Source organism: Dasypus novemcinctus, chromosome X (genome assembly GCF_030445035.2).
Source record: "Dasypus novemcinctus isolate mDasNov1 chromosome X, mDasNov1.1.hap2, whole genome shotgun sequence".
Taxonomy (NCBI): Eukaryota; Metazoa; Chordata; class Mammalia; order Cingulata; family Dasypodidae; genus Dasypus; species Dasypus novemcinctus.
This window is the reverse complement of record NC_080704.1, coordinates 16,487,472-16,504,958: the sequence shown is the minus strand read 5'-3', so window position 1 is coordinate 16,504,958 and position 17,487 is coordinate 16,487,472. Positions and strand designations below refer to the sequence as shown.

The following is a 17,487-nucleotide window of genomic DNA, read 5'->3' as shown; positions in this document are numbered from 1 at the left end:
TCCACATGGATTTCCCCCTTGAAATAGACTGTGGAGAATTGCAACTTAGAAGCTGGATTTCAAGGGGCTATAAATTATGGACAAATCTATATGATATGGAATTAAAGGAATTAACCCATACACAATTGCATGGACATTAGTGTTCACCCTGCAAGACCTCTTAAAACCCTTGTTGACAAATAAAACAAAGGTGCTAATGTATAACCAATGAACATTTTCCCTCCTTTTCAGTCAGCTAGTCTTTAAACTATTTCTACAGGGCTTCTGTGCCTATTTGGTAATTCCAATGGTTTGGGATGGAATGGATGGTTTTATTGAACTCCACAAATATTTTTGCTCTACTGCTAGGTTCTACCTCTGTGCTAGAAACAGTGGGGATTTAAAGACAACAGGAATATAATTACTGCCCTAGAGATGAGGATAGTCTAGTAGAAGAACAAAGAGAAAAGCAAAAGTAAACGTAATATAAGTTAGAATGTGATAAAGGACCAAAGAGAGGAGGCTTGACGGATCTAGAGAAGGAAAGTGTTTCTGTTTGGGGAGAGCCAAAGACCTTACAATTCTTTTATTTCTCACTTCACTCCTAAACGTTATCAATATTATGGCTGAACAGGACTACTTAATTCTTCCCGAAAATCTTCAGTGCTTACTCATCTCTGAAATTTATTTCAAATCTTCCTGTCTTTTCTGCTTATCCTAGTTCTATCTAATCTTAATATATCAACTCAACTAGTGCCACCTCTGTTAAATCATTCTTTACTTTTAAAAACCATATATTTCAGATATGAATCTCCCTTTTTGATATCCCATAGTATTTATTTCTGGTCAACTTTGTGACTCATACATTACTCTATGTTTGTACTTCTCTGGTTCTTCCTATTAGATCCTGAATTTTATTGGAACACAGCCACACCCATTCATTTATGTATTGTCTATGGCTGCTTTTGTGCTATAGCTGCAGAGTTGACTAGTAGCTACAGAAGCCTTATGGCTTGCAAGCCTAAAATATTTACTATCTGGCCTTTTGCAGAGAACATTTGCTGACTCTTGTACTTGAGCATAAATTCCTCAAGGACAGGGTTTATCTTACTATCTTTTTGACCTATTTAATGCCTAACATAGTGGGTGCACCTTGAGTATTTATTGAATTGAACTGAGCCTGATTAAACTGAATATCTATGTGATTTGGATATCTATGTAATTCCCCCCATGGACTGAATCCATGGGGGGAAATGGGAACCACTGTGGAGTTGCTGGATGGGAGATAAGGCCACTCCCCCACCCCAAAAGCACTTCAGAGTGTTATTTAAAAAAGGAGCTAAGAGTAACCAACCAATTATCAGCCTAAATATGTTGGAACATATCACTTTGAAACAAATCTTCTAATGAAATATTTTGTAGAGTAAAATTGATTTCTCCATTAGGAAATTAATATCCATGCCCATACATACCAATTATTAATTTCTTTACAAAACATTTGTTATCATCTTAGAGTTCATAAATTATGTATTTAATAAATACAGTCTTGGATTAGGAAAACCATCCTCTTAGCTTTTGTAAGCTAATGCTACTTCTGATATTTCAATTATCTAAATTTTCATGTTCAATTCATTTACATTCCATGTGCATTTAAAAAAATAAATCAGGGATTCAAAAATATGGCAGTGACTTCTGCTTAAGGACAAGATGGAGCAACAGGAAATGAGATTTACCCTTCCTCTTCAGTCAACCAAAAATATGGACAAAATACATGAAAAAAGTGGTTTTCCAGGCATTAGATATTAGGCAAGAAAGGATAGTGATCTGTGAGAGATGGAAAACACATGAGGTCAGGTCTAATGTTCCAGCTTACTGCCTTAAGAGAGTTTCTAGGCCATAATGCAAGTAGGAGGAACCTAAGCAGATCCCCCCAAAACTCCCAGAATTGAAGAGATATAGCTGAGGGTTAGGGATTCCATAACAGCCAGGGTTCACAGAGTACCAGAATACCAGAAAGGTGAGAACTGCAGAGAGAGCACTTCAGAGGTCTGAAGAGGGAGCATGTAGCAAAGTACTGATAACTGCAGCCAAGTAAGGAAAGTAACTGAGTCAGGGAAAGAACCACCAAAAAGAATTAAATGGGGAGCAGATATGGCTCAGGCAGTTAGGCACCCCCCTCCCACATGGGAGGTCCCGGGTTCGGTTCCTGGTGCCTCCTAAAAGAAGAAACAAACAGACAGTGAGCAGACAACAAGCAAAAACCATGAGCAAACAGACAAGGAAGCCATCTGGTGGGGTACATTTTAAAAAAAGAATTAGAGGGAACAGTACATGGAGTTTCCATGGAGCTTGGAGTATTACTTGTGCTACAAGCCAGATTGGGAAAACCTGGTCATTCATGAGGCATTAAATAGTGTACTCAGAAGGGTCTTGCCTGAACAAAACGCTGCTTTGAGCCTGCCTAACAAATCTTAATAGCAACACTAAAAGGATTAAACTGTTTCCAAGTAACTTACCTGTATCCTAGAAGAGTTCAATAATTTTTTAGAAGTAATAATGGTAACAATGAAAATCCATCACCCAGCAAAGTAAAATTCGCAATGCCTGGCATCTAATAAAAGTTTTCCAGGCATGCAAAGAAGCAAGAAAATATTCTAATTAGGTGAAAAACCAAACAATTTAAGTCTTTGAAGGAAAGGAGACAGGGGCCTACAGAAAAATTATTTGAAAAAATAATGGATGTTTTCCCAAAAAATGATGAAAACTATAAACCTTCAAATCTAAAATGCTCAATGAATTACAAGCACAAGAAAAATGAAGAAAAATACATTTTGGCACATTATAATAAAATTGCTCAAAACAAGGGATACAAAGATTAAAATAACTAGAGAAAAAAGATGCATTATGTACACAGGAAGAAAAATGACAGCAGATTTCCCATCAGAAACAATGCAAGTGAGAAAACAGTGGAGCAACATCTTTAAAATACTGATTGGAAGAAATTCGATCTAGAATTTTATGACCAATAAAAACATCTTTCTAAAACGATTGTGAAATAAAAGACTTTTCACACATGCAGAAGCTGGAAGCATTCATCACCAGCAGACCTTCACTACAAGAAACACTGAAAGAAGTCTTACCAGCAAAAGAAAAAGAAAATCAGATAGAATAATGGATCTACCCAAATAGTAAAGTGCACTGGACGTGGTAACTACATGGGTGAATATACAAGATAGTTTTCAAATTATTAGAATCATTTTAAAGATAATTAACTATTCAGACAAAAATAATAATGAGTTGTAGGGCTTAAAATATGTGTAGAAGTAAAATATATGACAACAATAGCCCAAAAACTGAGAGAGGAGAAATGGAAGTTTTCTTTGTAGGACTCTTGTACTATATGAGCATGACATAATGTTAGTTGAAGGTAGAATGTAATAAGTTAAAGATATATACTATAAACCCTAAAGCAACCATAAAAATAACACAAAAAGAGTTATGGGTAATAAGCCAACAAAGGATATAAAATATAATAATATGTACTATAGCCAAAAGAAGGTAGGAAAAATAGAAAAACATTACAAAGAACAGATGGGACAAATAAAAGACATAGCAAGATGGTAGATTTAAATACAGCCATATCAAAATCTCATTAACTGTAAATGGTCTAAACATTCCCATTAAATCCCATGGGCAGGGTTTCCTGCCAAACATGCTGATGACCATGAAGCTTAGGTTGGTTGTATCACAAAACTGGGGCTGCAGTTACTGTTTCCTGCTGATGCCAACCATAGGAGATGGCTTCTCCCACTACTTCCACTGGTTTAAAGAGCACTACTCAATCCACTGTGCTCCAACAGTAGCCCTAAATAAGGAAGTATGCTTCAGCCCCCAGTGACAGTATCCTTTGATACATAAACTGCACATCAGTGCCTGATTGTTCTCCCAGTGCTTGTAGAGGATGCTTTCCATTGTTCCTTGCAGCCTTCCTTCCCTAGTACTCATGTCTGAGTTACAGACACCAGATTGCTGTCAAAACACCTCTTTCCTCTAACCTTGGGGTATTGTCTTCAGTTCCACCCCGTGGGCCCTTATATCTTCTTCCCTTAGGATTTGTTTTCCTCCAGTAATTGACTTTGACTCCATTTTTGACTCCACCAACTCCTTATGTACCGTTGATGACTATAACCCAGCAATTCTGCCTCCAAAACTTATTTCAAATTCATCCATTCCCTTCTAATTCCACAGCTGATACCCTATCCAAGCCATCTCTCCCTTTTTATCGCTGTAGTTCCCAACTAGTTTCACTGCATCCATATCCCATACAGTGGTCATCATGGCCCTTTTAAGAAGATGATTTGGATCACATTACTTCCCCATGAAGAGAAGCTAAAATTCCTTACTATGGCCTTACAAGGCCCTGTGTGATACAAACCTGCCTTGTCTCTGCCACTTCCCCTTCTGTTCTCTACATCTAGTCCTGCTGTCTTTCTACTTCCCTGAAGTTTCCTGGCTCATTCCAACTTCAAACCCTATAGACAAGCTGTTTCCTCTTCTCAGACCATCCCCTGCCACATTCATTTGGCTTCTCGTACTCAGCCTTCAAGTCCCACTCAGACTTAGTTCCTTGGGAAAAGCCCTCTCTGACTCCTGGATAAACACCAGTTACCTTGTTGCACATTCCTATGGCACCCTGATTTACTTCTTAGTAAGTGCTGCCTGCTAGTTATGTGCTCAGCATTTGTCTTGCAGCGGGGTGTGAGCTCTGGAGGCTTGGAGCATGTCTTTTCTATTCACTTCTCTATGCCCAGTGCCAAGTTTGGTGGCTGCCTGTAGAAGAAGTTCTGTATAGAGGTTCAATAAGTCTAAGATGCTAGCAATTGTAAGATCCACCATTATTTCACACATTACCAAGAAAGAAAAATGGCTCCTATTCAACTCTGATTGGCCTTCAATTTTAAAATCAGAGATAAGAAAATATAAAATGGTGTGTCTTAAAGTCCCAGATACACTGTGAATATTAAATGAATTAAATGAGTGAGTAAAAGGATTTGTCTTTGCTCTCACGTAAATAGACATCCCCCAGCAGGCTCACCTGGTAATTCCTTGACATGCCTGGAGTTACTGCATCCTGGGATGAATTTATAGCCTGGCCTATCAAACTGGGATCCCCCATTACACTTAGGAGGCTAGAGCAATGGATATATGACCATTACCTTAATTCTTGCCTGTGGAAATTATATATGCAGTTTCCCATCTCTAACAGGTTCTCTGAGGCCCCTTTTTCTGATAACAACACAAAACTCTAAGATTTTATGAGATCAGTTCATATTGAGTTTGGAAAATATTTTGATATTCTGATTTTGTTAAGGCGCAGTCATTTTTGTGAGGGGTTGATAATGGTCTGCTCTAGGCAGTTTGCTCTAGATTGGAGCTCATGGCTTTTAAAGTGTAAGACGAATCAAAGCAATCCTTGGATTCAAATATACAGATGGTCTTAGATGATACCTTAAAATAAGAGGATGGGAAACGGACTTTGGCCCAGTGGTTAGGGCATCCGTCTACCATATGGGAGGTCCGCGGTTCAAACCCCGGGCCTCCTTGACCCGTGTGGAGCTGGCCATGCGCAGTGCTGATGCGCGCAAGGAGTGCCGTGCCACGCAAGGGTGTCCCCCGCGTGGGGGAGCCCCACGCGCAAGGAGTGCGCCCGTGAGGAGAGCCGCCCAGCGTGAAAAGAAAGAGCAGCCAGCCCAGGAATGGCGCCGCCCACACTTCCCGTGCCGCTGACAACTACAGAAGCGGACAAAGAAACAAGACGCAGCAAATAGACACAGAGAACAGACAACCAGGGGAGGGGGGGAAATTAAATAAATAAATAAATCTTTAAAAAAAAAAAAAAAAAAAAAGAGGAAACAAAAACCCACTTGGTTTTTATTAGGTAAAGAAAAGGGGGGCATTTCCTGATGTTTGGGGCCCATGGAAAAATATGAAGCTGCCCTTCTGACCCAGAGCTGCTGTAGAGAGCCCAGATAAGGAGACCTCTGGCCTTTATCAGAATTCAGAGAATACATTTGCAATCAAACAAATTGTGGGGGCAAGAAGGGAAAATGGACAATTGTATTGAGAAACCTCCTGAACGGTGGTGACAGAGCTGAAGAAGCAAATCTAAGATAAAAAAATAGCCTGGCTACATGCCCTCTCATCTAAATCATTGCTGTTTTTTAATTATTTCTTTGAGTAGATTACTCTTTATCAAAAAGATCTCCCAAAAAATGAATCTAACACCACTTGATACATTTAGCAAGAGAAGTGAAATTTTATAAAAATCCTATGTTAGAGTGACAATCTGTAAGTTCTCATGGAGCTTATAGTCTATTCAAGGGAAACAGACAGTAAACAATAAACAAAATAATAGAGTTTGCTATAAATCACAGATTTGCTATAAGGTGACAAAGTGCTGTGAGGAGACAAAGGAAAAAAATGGAAAAGTTGAGCTGGATTAGGGTGATGACAAGGGCCTGGGTAGGGTGATGTCCAGAGAAGGCTTCAGTGAAAGGGTAAGATTTGAATGAAGACATGGAGAAGGTGAAGAAATTAGTCATGTGGGTATCTGGCAGAGCTTTCCAGGTGGAGAGAACAGTCATCACAAAGGCCTAGAAGTGGGCGCAAACACCTGGCATATTTGGGCAATTGTAAGGAGGTCAGTGTGCCTTGAGAAGAGTGAGCAATGGGGTGTGTTAGTAGGAGATAAGGTCAAGAAGAACTGGGGAACAGATCATGGATAACTTATTCACCAGGGTGAAGGCACTGGCTCTTGCTATGAGTGAGATAGGAAGATATGGGAGGACTTTCTACAGAGAGGTGCTGAGCAGGATCCTTTTGGATATTGTGTTGAGAATAGAATGTAGGGAGCAAAAGTGGAAGCAGGGAGATCATGAGAGGAGTTGTGCAGTTTGATATTATTTATGTATTTCAAGAAGAGATACAGATTATGTTTGTAGGCTGGTCTGTTCCTCTGGGCGTGACACCCTTAGATTGCTGAATCTAATACAATCCTTGGATGTATTTAATCCAAAGATGCCTTTGATTAAATTATGTTGGAATTGAGGCTTTGATTCAACCATGTCATTAGGGTGACTCAGTTTGAGTCCCTGCCCCCTTTGTCGGTTATATGGATGGACAATCAATCTGGGAGACAGGCAAGTAGATACACAGAAAAAGACACAGCAGAGGAAAGAACTTGGTTTTGATGCTGGAGTCCCAGGAAGAGAGATGAGCAATTTGCTTAATAGTTTATAGCTGATCTTGTGAAGAGACCAGAGCAGCTGAGCCCAGAGAGAAAAGAACCCCATGCCAGCCTACAGCTGAGATCAGAAGAAGCTGGACCCATGGAGCCTAAAAAGGGAAGAGGAAGGCTGAGCCCTTGCAGATGTCACCTGCCATCTTGTTTTAACACGTGGCAACAGAGTTTGATGAAGAAGTAAGTTTGAGTTGGACTCTTTAGGGCCTTGTGACTGCAAGCTTCTACCCCAAATAAATGCCCTTCATAAAAACCAACAAATTTCTGGTACTGTCATTAGCACCCCTTTTGTCTGACTAATACAGGAGTGTTGTAGTAATTCAGCGGTAGGCAGAATTCTAAGTTGAACCCCCAGTATCTGTGGGCCCTGGTGTACACACTCCTTCTGCCAGTTAGTGAGTCAATCACTAATCTAGGAACTGCTGTAAAGGGATTACAGATATAACTAAGTCTCCAAACCAATTGACCTTAAAATAGGGAGATTATTGAGTGGGTCTGACTTAATTAAATGAACACTTTAAAACTGGGTCTAGAGCAAGTCAGAGATCTGTACACAAGAAGGATTCAGCACACCATTGGTGACTTGAAGAGGTATGTGGGCAGTCTCTAGTAGTAAGGGTGACCCCTGGCTGGCAGTCAGCCAGGAAATGGGGGTCTCAGATGTACAGTGTAAGGAGCTGAATTCTGCCAATAGCAAGAATGATCTTGGAAGCAGATTCTTCCCTAGATCCTCCAGATGAGAACTCAGAGCCCAGCCAACACCTTCATTTCAGTCTTATGAGACCCTGAGCAGAGAACCCAATCATGCCACACCAGACCTCTGAACTACAGAATTGTGAGCTAATAAATGGGTATTGTTTTAAGCCACCAAGTTTGTTACACACCAGTGGAAAACTAATATATCAGATGAGAACTTACTAATATTTCCTACTATGCCATAGCATCTCTATTTAATTCCTAAATATAGTACCTTTAGATGCATTCATGCATTACAGCACATCAATGCATACACACAAGCGCATAGTTCTCTTGAGGAAATTAGCACATTTAGCATAATGATACATAAAAAATAAAAAAGGAAAGCCTGCCTAATTGTTAATGAGCACTCAAATTGGTATCTTTATCTTTAGCATCCTGCAGCTTTCCTGTTCATGAGAAATGTTTTATAAAGAGAGGCAGACACTCAACAATCACCTAATTTGGTTTACATTCCTCTTGTGGAAGGCTGTGAAGAAAATTTTCCAAGTATTTGAGAAAGCTACCTGGAAATGGTGAGACCTTAAGAGTGTTTGAAAGTTAAGGAGAAAGAATCTTGTGACACTAAATGTGTAGAGTATTATAGATTGGTTCCACAGAAACTAAAATTCTTATCTGTCATTTCCTTAAAAATTATATTGATGTTAGGGAATTTGTGTCCAAAGAAGAATTTCATCTATAGTCAAGAAAAATAATTCAGATGCTGCTTCCTCATGTCCCTGCTTCCAGAAAGCTTTCAGATTGGGCCAAGGATCCTCATGTAAGCAGCCATAGCCTTCGTACTCAACTCTATCACTACCTCTACCAACTGACTTTTGCTGTGTTAACAAACTACCCTGAAATATAGTGGCTTAAAACAACAGCTATTTATTTGTTCACAGTTCTGTGGGTCAGCACTTTGGGCTGGGCTCAGCTGGAATGTCTTATCTCTGCTCTATGTGGTGTTGGCTGGGTTTAACATGTGTTTGCCGTCCATTGGCAGTCTGCAGCCTCACATATCTGGAGGTTGTTTGGCCATCACCAGAGTGAGAGAAATAACTGGGTCTGGTGTCTGTCATCATTTATCAGGCTAGACTGAGCTTTATTCATATGGCCATGGCCATAAGATCCCAAGAGCAGCCAGGAGAGCTAGCGCCAATATGGAAGCACTTTTCAAGTCTCCACTTACGTCACATATGCTATTGCCCCATTGGCCATGACAGATCACATGGCCAGGTTTACAGTCAGTGTGGAGTGGGGTGTTATTACCCATGATGTGAATATAGGGAGGGGAATCATTACAGCCATTTTTGTAAAAGAAAACAAACAAAAAGCAAAAAACAACTATGCTATTGCCCTTAATGCACAAAAGTGTATTATGTATTTTATTTATATGTCAGTCTTCTTAAGGGCAGAAGGTCTGTTTCTTCTTGTTTATATGTTAAGCATATAACAGTGACTGACACTGTATTTCATGTTCCATAATAGTTCATTTTGTCCTCACTCTGTGGCATTTGTAAGGACTGAAGCCAGTTAGACTATATGACCCAGTCAGAGTTGCCCATTTTAGTGAAATGGGAAGAAAGAGAGTCCAAAATAATCCTGAACCTCAAAATGCTATCCCCAGAAGGATTATGAGCCTCACTGGGACTCGGGCAGAAGCTGACAGTGGGTAGTTTCTCCCACTGTCAGCTCCCCTGCAAAGGCTGCCAAAAACATTCTTGAGCTAAAGTGCCAGTGGTGCTCCAGCTCTGTCCCCAGAGAATTCAGAAGCATCATCTCTCTGCATATTTTTATCACACACTCACCACAATAACAACTCTTCAATTTTCTGTGGCTTGGGAAATGTCAGAAGGGAAAGTTTATGAAGTCTATCACACATGCAGACATCTGACTAAAGCAAGCAAGTCTGCAGACCATTTTGCCAATATTCGACTTTCTTCCTTTTCAATCTTTTAGCCAAGAAGGTCATAAAACTTTGATTATGTACAATACAAAATTGTTCCCAACCTCTTTCACAAATACCAGTGTGACCTAAAAATGTCATTCCAATTAGCCTGGGATGTACCTGATTCAAGGAACAATCATCTTTATGTTTTAGAACTAAAACAGACATATCTTTTATACAAACAAATCCTTATTTCAAAACTCTTCTAGGTGTTGGTCTTACTGCTTCCATAGTTTCTCTTACTGCAGTCTCTAAATAGAAGCATTCTGGTGGGAAATAAAGCAACACCAAACATGGCAGGTTTATAGCCTCTCTTGTTTTAAATTTCAAGCTATTCTGGGTTTGGCAGCTGTTTGACATGGCAGCTGGCCTTAGTTGACCAGATGGCTGAAAAGTAAGGGGAAATTTCCTTATGTAGGAAATGGGGTATCCTGACTAATGATGGCTAAAGATAATGCTTCTGGATCCTTGGACCTGAGAGCTGTCAAAGCCAGCTGCATACCTGGGTCATTCCAGCTGTCCCCTACCAATGCTTGTTCTTACCTCTACAGTCTCTAGGTGGCAGCCACAAATGAGGACTCAAGGTACAGATAGGAGGGGCTGTAAATCATTCAGTTATAATAACTAACACAGAGTAAATGAAAATAATTGTTTAACCCCATTTGGCCACATTCAAAGCTTGCCTGATGTCTGACAGCCTTCCATTCAATCCATCCTGATATTTTCCTGTGGGTGGGAAAGACAATAATACACCCAGCCTTTAGTCTGCTGCTAGGGGTTTCCTGTTCCAAATGGTTAGAGCACTGCTAACAGAACAACTTCTTAGAGGTTGGCAGAGATGTAAATTTAAAGCTTCAAATGGGAGAGTACCTGTGGAACAGATATCTTGCTGGTATTTGATTTTCCTGTATTTAGGAAAAGGATTGAACTGCTAAAAAACAAAATAAAATAAAAAAATTAAAAGCCTTGGTTGGCAGGAAGGCAGGAAATTAACTTGGAATCAATAAACACAGTTTCTTATTTAAATGTGTTTAGAATTTGTGAAGCATGTTGGAAACCTGCCCAGATTGTCTTAGAAAATCTTATTTTATAAGTGTATCCAAAATATTGTGAGTAGGAGGTCCTTACTGCCTGGAAGGACCTTTACAGCTTTTCCTAATTCTTCTACTTAATCTACTTCATAGATTCAGCTCAGGTCCCCTTCTGCAGGACGTTTTCCTAATACTGTTCCTTCTTTCCATCCTTCTTTCCCTCCCTCCATTCCTCTCTCCCCTATTTAATAGTTTAGGAATTCTCTTGGAATGTCCTTCTATTCCACACTGTTTAATAATCATCACTCCAAATGTCTGTGTCTGGCCTACCAGAATACAAGCCCCTGAGGGTAGAGACTATATTTTATTAATCTTTGATTTCCCCATCCCCTAGTATGAAGTGTGGTGCAGAGAAGATATTCAATAAATGTTAGTTGAATAAATGAATGATGAATGAGCCACCAATTAAATTACACCTGGAATATTACTTGACTACAAGTCTTTTCAACACTGTTCCTTCATTAAACAACTCTTCACTGACCACCTACAACGAGACAGGCATTATGCTGAGTGGTGGGTATATAAAGGTGGACAAGATCGATGTGGTCCCTACCTTCATCAGAATAAAAGTCTAAAATTAATATGTTTATTTACAAGTATAACAGTATGGGAATGGAATGTCCTTTGTACCTCAGAATTCTGAGTAAAGCCTCATTCTGAAAAGAGACTACATATGCAGACAGGATGTAAAATTTTCTAGAAGAAAGTAAATGCTGTCCGGGGACCATTATATCCAATGCCCTCTATTGTTACCGAAGACTGCATATTTGAGACGAGTTCATTGAAGTAATAGAATTTGTAGGCATTGGCAGTGATACTGCATTTTTCCTCCTCTCCTATAGATAAGAGAGGGGATTCATCCCAACGCCTGTAAAAGAAGAGACAAGCATCTCCTCCATATGCCATATGCTTGCTGAGCTACTGATGATGGGGTGAGGGCAAAATGTCAGCAGTTGGCAAAGTTGACTAAGTTAAAGGCAAGAATGCATGAGATCTTGGTGGGCCAAATATATGTTGTGGAAGATAGCCAAATGTGAGCTCTCTTGAAAACATGTCAACCAAGAGGACTACCTACTTGACTGAGGGGACTACAGGAGTAAAAAGTTGGGTGGGATATGCAACAAGAAGGTGATAGCTAAGAGGAGATTGTTAGCATCAGCCAGAGAGTGGATGATTCATCCAGGAATGGTGTAGTATGTGGGACCCACCTTGGAATCCCAAAACATCTCACAAGTGCAAGTCACCAGGGAGCCAGCATTTAGAAGCTTGCTATTAGGGCAAGCACCAGTAACCAGCATCCAACAGTGTTAGTCACATAAAATTTTTCTCTTGCCCACCCCTTTGCCCTCCAGCACTCAATGGTGGAGAAGAGAAGTGGGAAAGCAAGGGAGAACTGTGATGGAAAAGACCATGGGCCCCATCTCACTGCACATCTTCAAACTAAATGTCAGGCCTGAGTTGAGGCCAAGGGAGGAAAAGAGCATTGATTTGGATATGAGACTGAAGTTTTGTTTCAGACTAGATGATTTTTATAAAATATGATAATGGACTTGCCTAAAGTGTTTGTAACCAACCCTTTAGCTGTCTATTAAATTGAAAAATACATGTTTATGCATTCTGGGTCTATAATGGCATAGTATGCTATGACTGAGAATCTAAGGACTCTGTCTGAAGTGTCCTCCAGGGTAGAAAAGGCAGAGCTGACTGAGATGTTTAACATCTGTGATTGGAGAGAAACAAAGCCATTGCTTGTTAAGCTCTTGGGAGCTTAACAAATTCAGAAAACTGCCTAACTATGAAAAACACACACGTGTGTATGTACACACATGCATACATATACATATACACTCATGCATATGATAAACTTCTGGCACATCTCATTGGAAGCAGGACTATCACCAAATAATTCGCCATCCAAAGAAAATGGTATCATCATTCAAAAGGCGCTTTAGGAGTCTTGTAACCTCCCATCCGATGGAGCAATCCTTTCCATTATATTTTGGGCTGGTAATAACAACCATGAAAATGATCAGAATGAATTGGGTGCCTACCACGTACAAAAATCGGGCTAAACAATTCATATAGATGGTGCCTCATCTCATTCTCATTTTAATTTTGAAAGAAGGTAGTTAATATTATTCCCATGTTAGAAGTGAGGGAACGGAGGTTTAGAGAGGTTGAATGAGCTGAAGGTGCAAAGACTTAGATCCAGGTCTGCTTTATTTCAAAATTTATGATCATTGTGGATATATTCTTAACTCCCCGAGTCTGCTTGAGAACTTCTGAAAAGGGAGACATATTCTTTAGAGAAATTCCACTCCTCGATAGTGCATCTCATTTTACTAGACAGTTCTTCTATATATTAAAACGCTAATATTCCTCCATAAAACTTTTACCAATAGATTCTGCTTTAAGTCCACTCTATTATCTACATGGGAGAACATGGCTGTCCATTCTTTTTTTCTTTTTTTCAGGAGGTACCAGGAAATGAACTTGGGACCTCGCACATGGGAAGCAGGCACTCAACCACTGAACTACAATTGCTCCCCATTTGTTTTTTTCTTTATCCATTCAGTGAGAATTGATTGATCATCTAGTCTAAGCCAGATACTGTTCCAGGTACTGAAGTGGATGTGGTGAACAAGATAAAGTTCCTGCTGCATGGAATAATAAATTACATCAAACATCTAACCATCAATCTTCCCTCCCTCACTCTAATCATCCTCAATTTATTTGATCTTTTTTTTCCTATTACAAATCGAAATATTTTTAAACTATACATTTGTCCCCTAGAGCACAACAGGGCACAAATACTCATATACAGATATATTACAATGGGCATAATTACAAAAGAAAAATCCTAATTGTCCAATAGGGTAAAATAAATTGTGATTAATACATCAGACAGGTGGCAGACTTGGCCCAGTGGTTAGGGCATCCGTCTACCACATGAGAGGTCTGCGGTTCAAACCCCATGCCTCCTTGACCTGTATGGAGCTGGCCCATGTGCAGTGCTGATGCGCGCAAGGAGTGCCCTGCCATGCAGGGGTGTCCCCGCGTAGGGGAGCCCCACGCGCAAGGAGTGCGCCCTGTAAGGAGAGCCGCCCAGCGTGAAAGAAAGTGCAGCCTACCCAGGAATGGCGCCGCACACACGGAGAGCTGACAGAACAAGATGACTCAACAAAAAAAACACAGATTCCTGGCAACTGACAACAACAGAAGTGGACAAAGAAGATGCAGCAAATAGACACAGGGAACAGACAACCAGGGTGGGAGGGAGTGGAGAGAAATAGATAAATAAATAAATCTTTTTAAAAAAATACATCAGACAAGCTATTATTCAGTCCTTTAAAATTATGTTCACACCAGTTTTTTAATGCCAAGGGAAATGGAACATAGTATAGAACTGGATAATAGTTTGCTCTCAGTTTTCTGTGTTTCTATGTGTATATCTACACTCGTGTGTGGATTTGCCAACAAACGTGCCTAGAAAACAGACTGGAAGGAAATACGCCAAAATCTTAAGTTATTTATTGGATAGTTAACTTTAATGATTTTTGTATGTTTTCCATGTTTTTTATACAAGCATGTTTTACTTTCAATGTGCCACGTGCATTCCTATTCTGTATAGGGTGCTGCCATAGACTCTGAAACAACTGCAATCAGCACAGTGGAGTATCTACTCAGGGATTACCATCTTTATAAATTAAAAATGAGTATATATATATATGTGCATGCATAAGTCTTTATTTTTTTTATTATATGGTCAAGTCTTTTTTTCCCCTGGCTCTCTTATTTTCCCATTTTGGCTTCTTATCATCATACATGTGAGTCACATCTTCCCACAGTCAATTGAGAGCCACCCATGTTTAATAATAGCCTAAGCAAATTACACGTGGGAAAATAAATCTGTTGGTGGTAAAAGAATAACCACTATGAGTTCAAAACCAAATATAAAATGATTTTTGATTGTACTCTTTTTATTTATCCAAGTTCCTGAGTGACTCCACCTACAAAGATCACTGAATCTTTATTCAGCAATAGTTTTGACCATTGATAAGGAAACATAATAGTTAATAAGAATGAATAGCAAATTTATAAAATCTCAAGCTCCCCCTATGAAAATAAATAGCTCTTCTTTTTATAGAAATGAGTGGTTGGAGGCTAAATGTCTTTATTTCTTAAAACTATTTGTTCATAATATGTCACCAATATTTTAGCCATGTATTAAATGGTAAAATGCATTTGTGCATCCAGTGTCTAATGGCATGGCAATAACTAATAACTAATAAGAAGGAAGCAATTGTACCTGTTTCAGAGGTAGCACATGGTGGATTAGAATTTCTATTGGATACAATTGATCTGAATATGTGGCACAAAAATGCTGTTAATATTTCTGACATCTGTATTCCAATAGGAATAAAAAACAGGGACATCATGCCATTTGTGACTCTAGAAGATAAAAAGCTTCCTTACTCTATGAGCACACAAAACCTGATATTATCTTTGGCAGCATGGGACTCAATAACTTTGGGTAACTATTGCCCATGTGTTCAGAATAGTTTACTTCCACTGAATCCATAGTCCTCCTACATATGCTTGCTGTCTTATCTCCCAAACATAGGAGATGATGCGGGGCATGATCTAACATTTCTTATCAAATCAACCACAGCAAAACCGAACATAGGCTTAAGACAGCAAACATATGGGATTACATCTCAATTATTTTCTGGAACTGGGTTTCAGAAAGACTTCTCAACCAGTATGAGACACTCTACAATGAATGCTAAATTGAACTCAAATGCCAGGAAAATTGGAGCTAGTGGCTCAGTGTACTTATCAAGGGAGACACACACATTGGCACACTTCTGGGGTGCTGGGGCATTTCACAAGCAGGACACTTTTTATTACTTACTTAAGCAATATTTACAAACCCAGAGGGCCTGCCCTGCACTAATGTAGATTATGCAGCTCCTTGTGGATTGTTATTTGAGATGCTATAAAATGTCTGTGTGTCCCCTATATCTACCCCACACTTCTCTTGTCAACCTGCCACATTTCCAGGAATTTTTGTCCTCTTAGGTGACTCCACTGCTACTTCTCTAGGTAACTGTCACTCAAAATAGTATCATATCCCACCATTAAGGAAAATTAGAACATAAAGATTCATATACCTGATTTGCTGTGCTCTTATATTGCACAGTAATTTCATGTATCTATTCATTGGTATGGATTTTTATGTACATTTCCAGAAGCTTGATTCAAACTTTTATTACTGTAAATGACTTCACAGAGCACATGAATTATTATAGCTTCCCCAATAAACACTTGACAATAAGTGTAAGTCACATCAAGCTTACTCCAATTCCCGCAAACTTCATGGCTCATAAACAGCATGAGGTCATAGCACATGAGGGTTTCTTAAACAGGATTCCTTGGTCCATGTTTCTATCTCCACACATTCCTCTTCTCTCTCATCCCTGATTCCTCTCACCCCATGACCTAATGCTGAGGGCCCCCAATTCCCTCAGAACCCTAATTCTCTCAAATTCAGCTCTTTGTTCCCTCGATGTATTTGCATTTGCAGCAGGGCAGCTGGATGGCAAACATTTCTGTCCTCACAAAATTCTCCAGCCCATAAGACCTTTGGTGAACCTCTTAGTTCACTTGTCAAGCAAAGAGATGCCTTACCTTTGGCAGAGAGGCTCTGGAACCCGAACTCTGGGTGGTCATCGTTAAGACCGTGGTGATTCCCAGTGCAACCCGGGCTGGGGCTGCATCCATGTTTATCCAAAAGGAGACCCAGGACAAAATGACTATCAGCAGGCTGGGGATGTACATCTGGATCAAATAATATCCCATCTGGCGTTCCAAGTGAAACTTGACCTCGATGCAGGTAAACTTTCCTGGAAGCAATAAACGATCATTTATCGGAAATGATCATTTAAAGTCCAATTTGAATCTATCGTCCTCGTTCTAGCTAGCATCCCACTTTATTTAACAAGAACAACAGAGTATTGCACATGAATTTGGAAGAAGATTGCACAAAACACCCTACGTAATCAACTCAACTCTTCTTTAACTCAACCACTAATGGAAATGATAGAGTGAGAAGGAACAATTTGAAGAGTCACTGGACCAAAACCATGTAGCATTTTAAATTTTAACAATCTCTGCTTTTGTTGCAGCTTGATTATTTGAGACCTTCAGAATTTGCAAAACTTCCATAGTCTGACCATCAGACATAAGATATTCACATTTTGGGGGTTATTATGTGTGTGTATATATATATTTATATATAGAGAGGGATAACATACTATATATAACCTATAGCCATATGCATGTAGCATATACTATCTAGCATGTATATAATAGTTGACATCATTCCTTCCTAAGTAGTAAAGTTCACATGGAGCTCCCAAAGTATTTAGACA

The 17,487-nt window shown here is 39.5% G+C and overlaps 1 protein-coding gene across 11 annotated transcripts in view; it reads right to left on the bottom strand.

Moving 5' to 3' along the window:
- The window catches only part of GLRA2 (glycine receptor alpha 2), a 184,006-nt gene that overhangs the window by 93,248 nt on the left and 73,271 nt on the right, over positions 1-17,487 (bottom strand). For all 11 annotated transcript variants that reach the window (XM_071213125.1, XM_004484316.2, XM_071213124.1 and 8 more), the window contains one exon: positions 16,745-16,959. In XM_071213125.1, the coding sequence (XP_071069226.1) occupies positions 16,745-16,959 (215 nt within the window). The remainder of the gene's footprint in view (positions 1-16,744; positions 16,960-17,487) is intronic.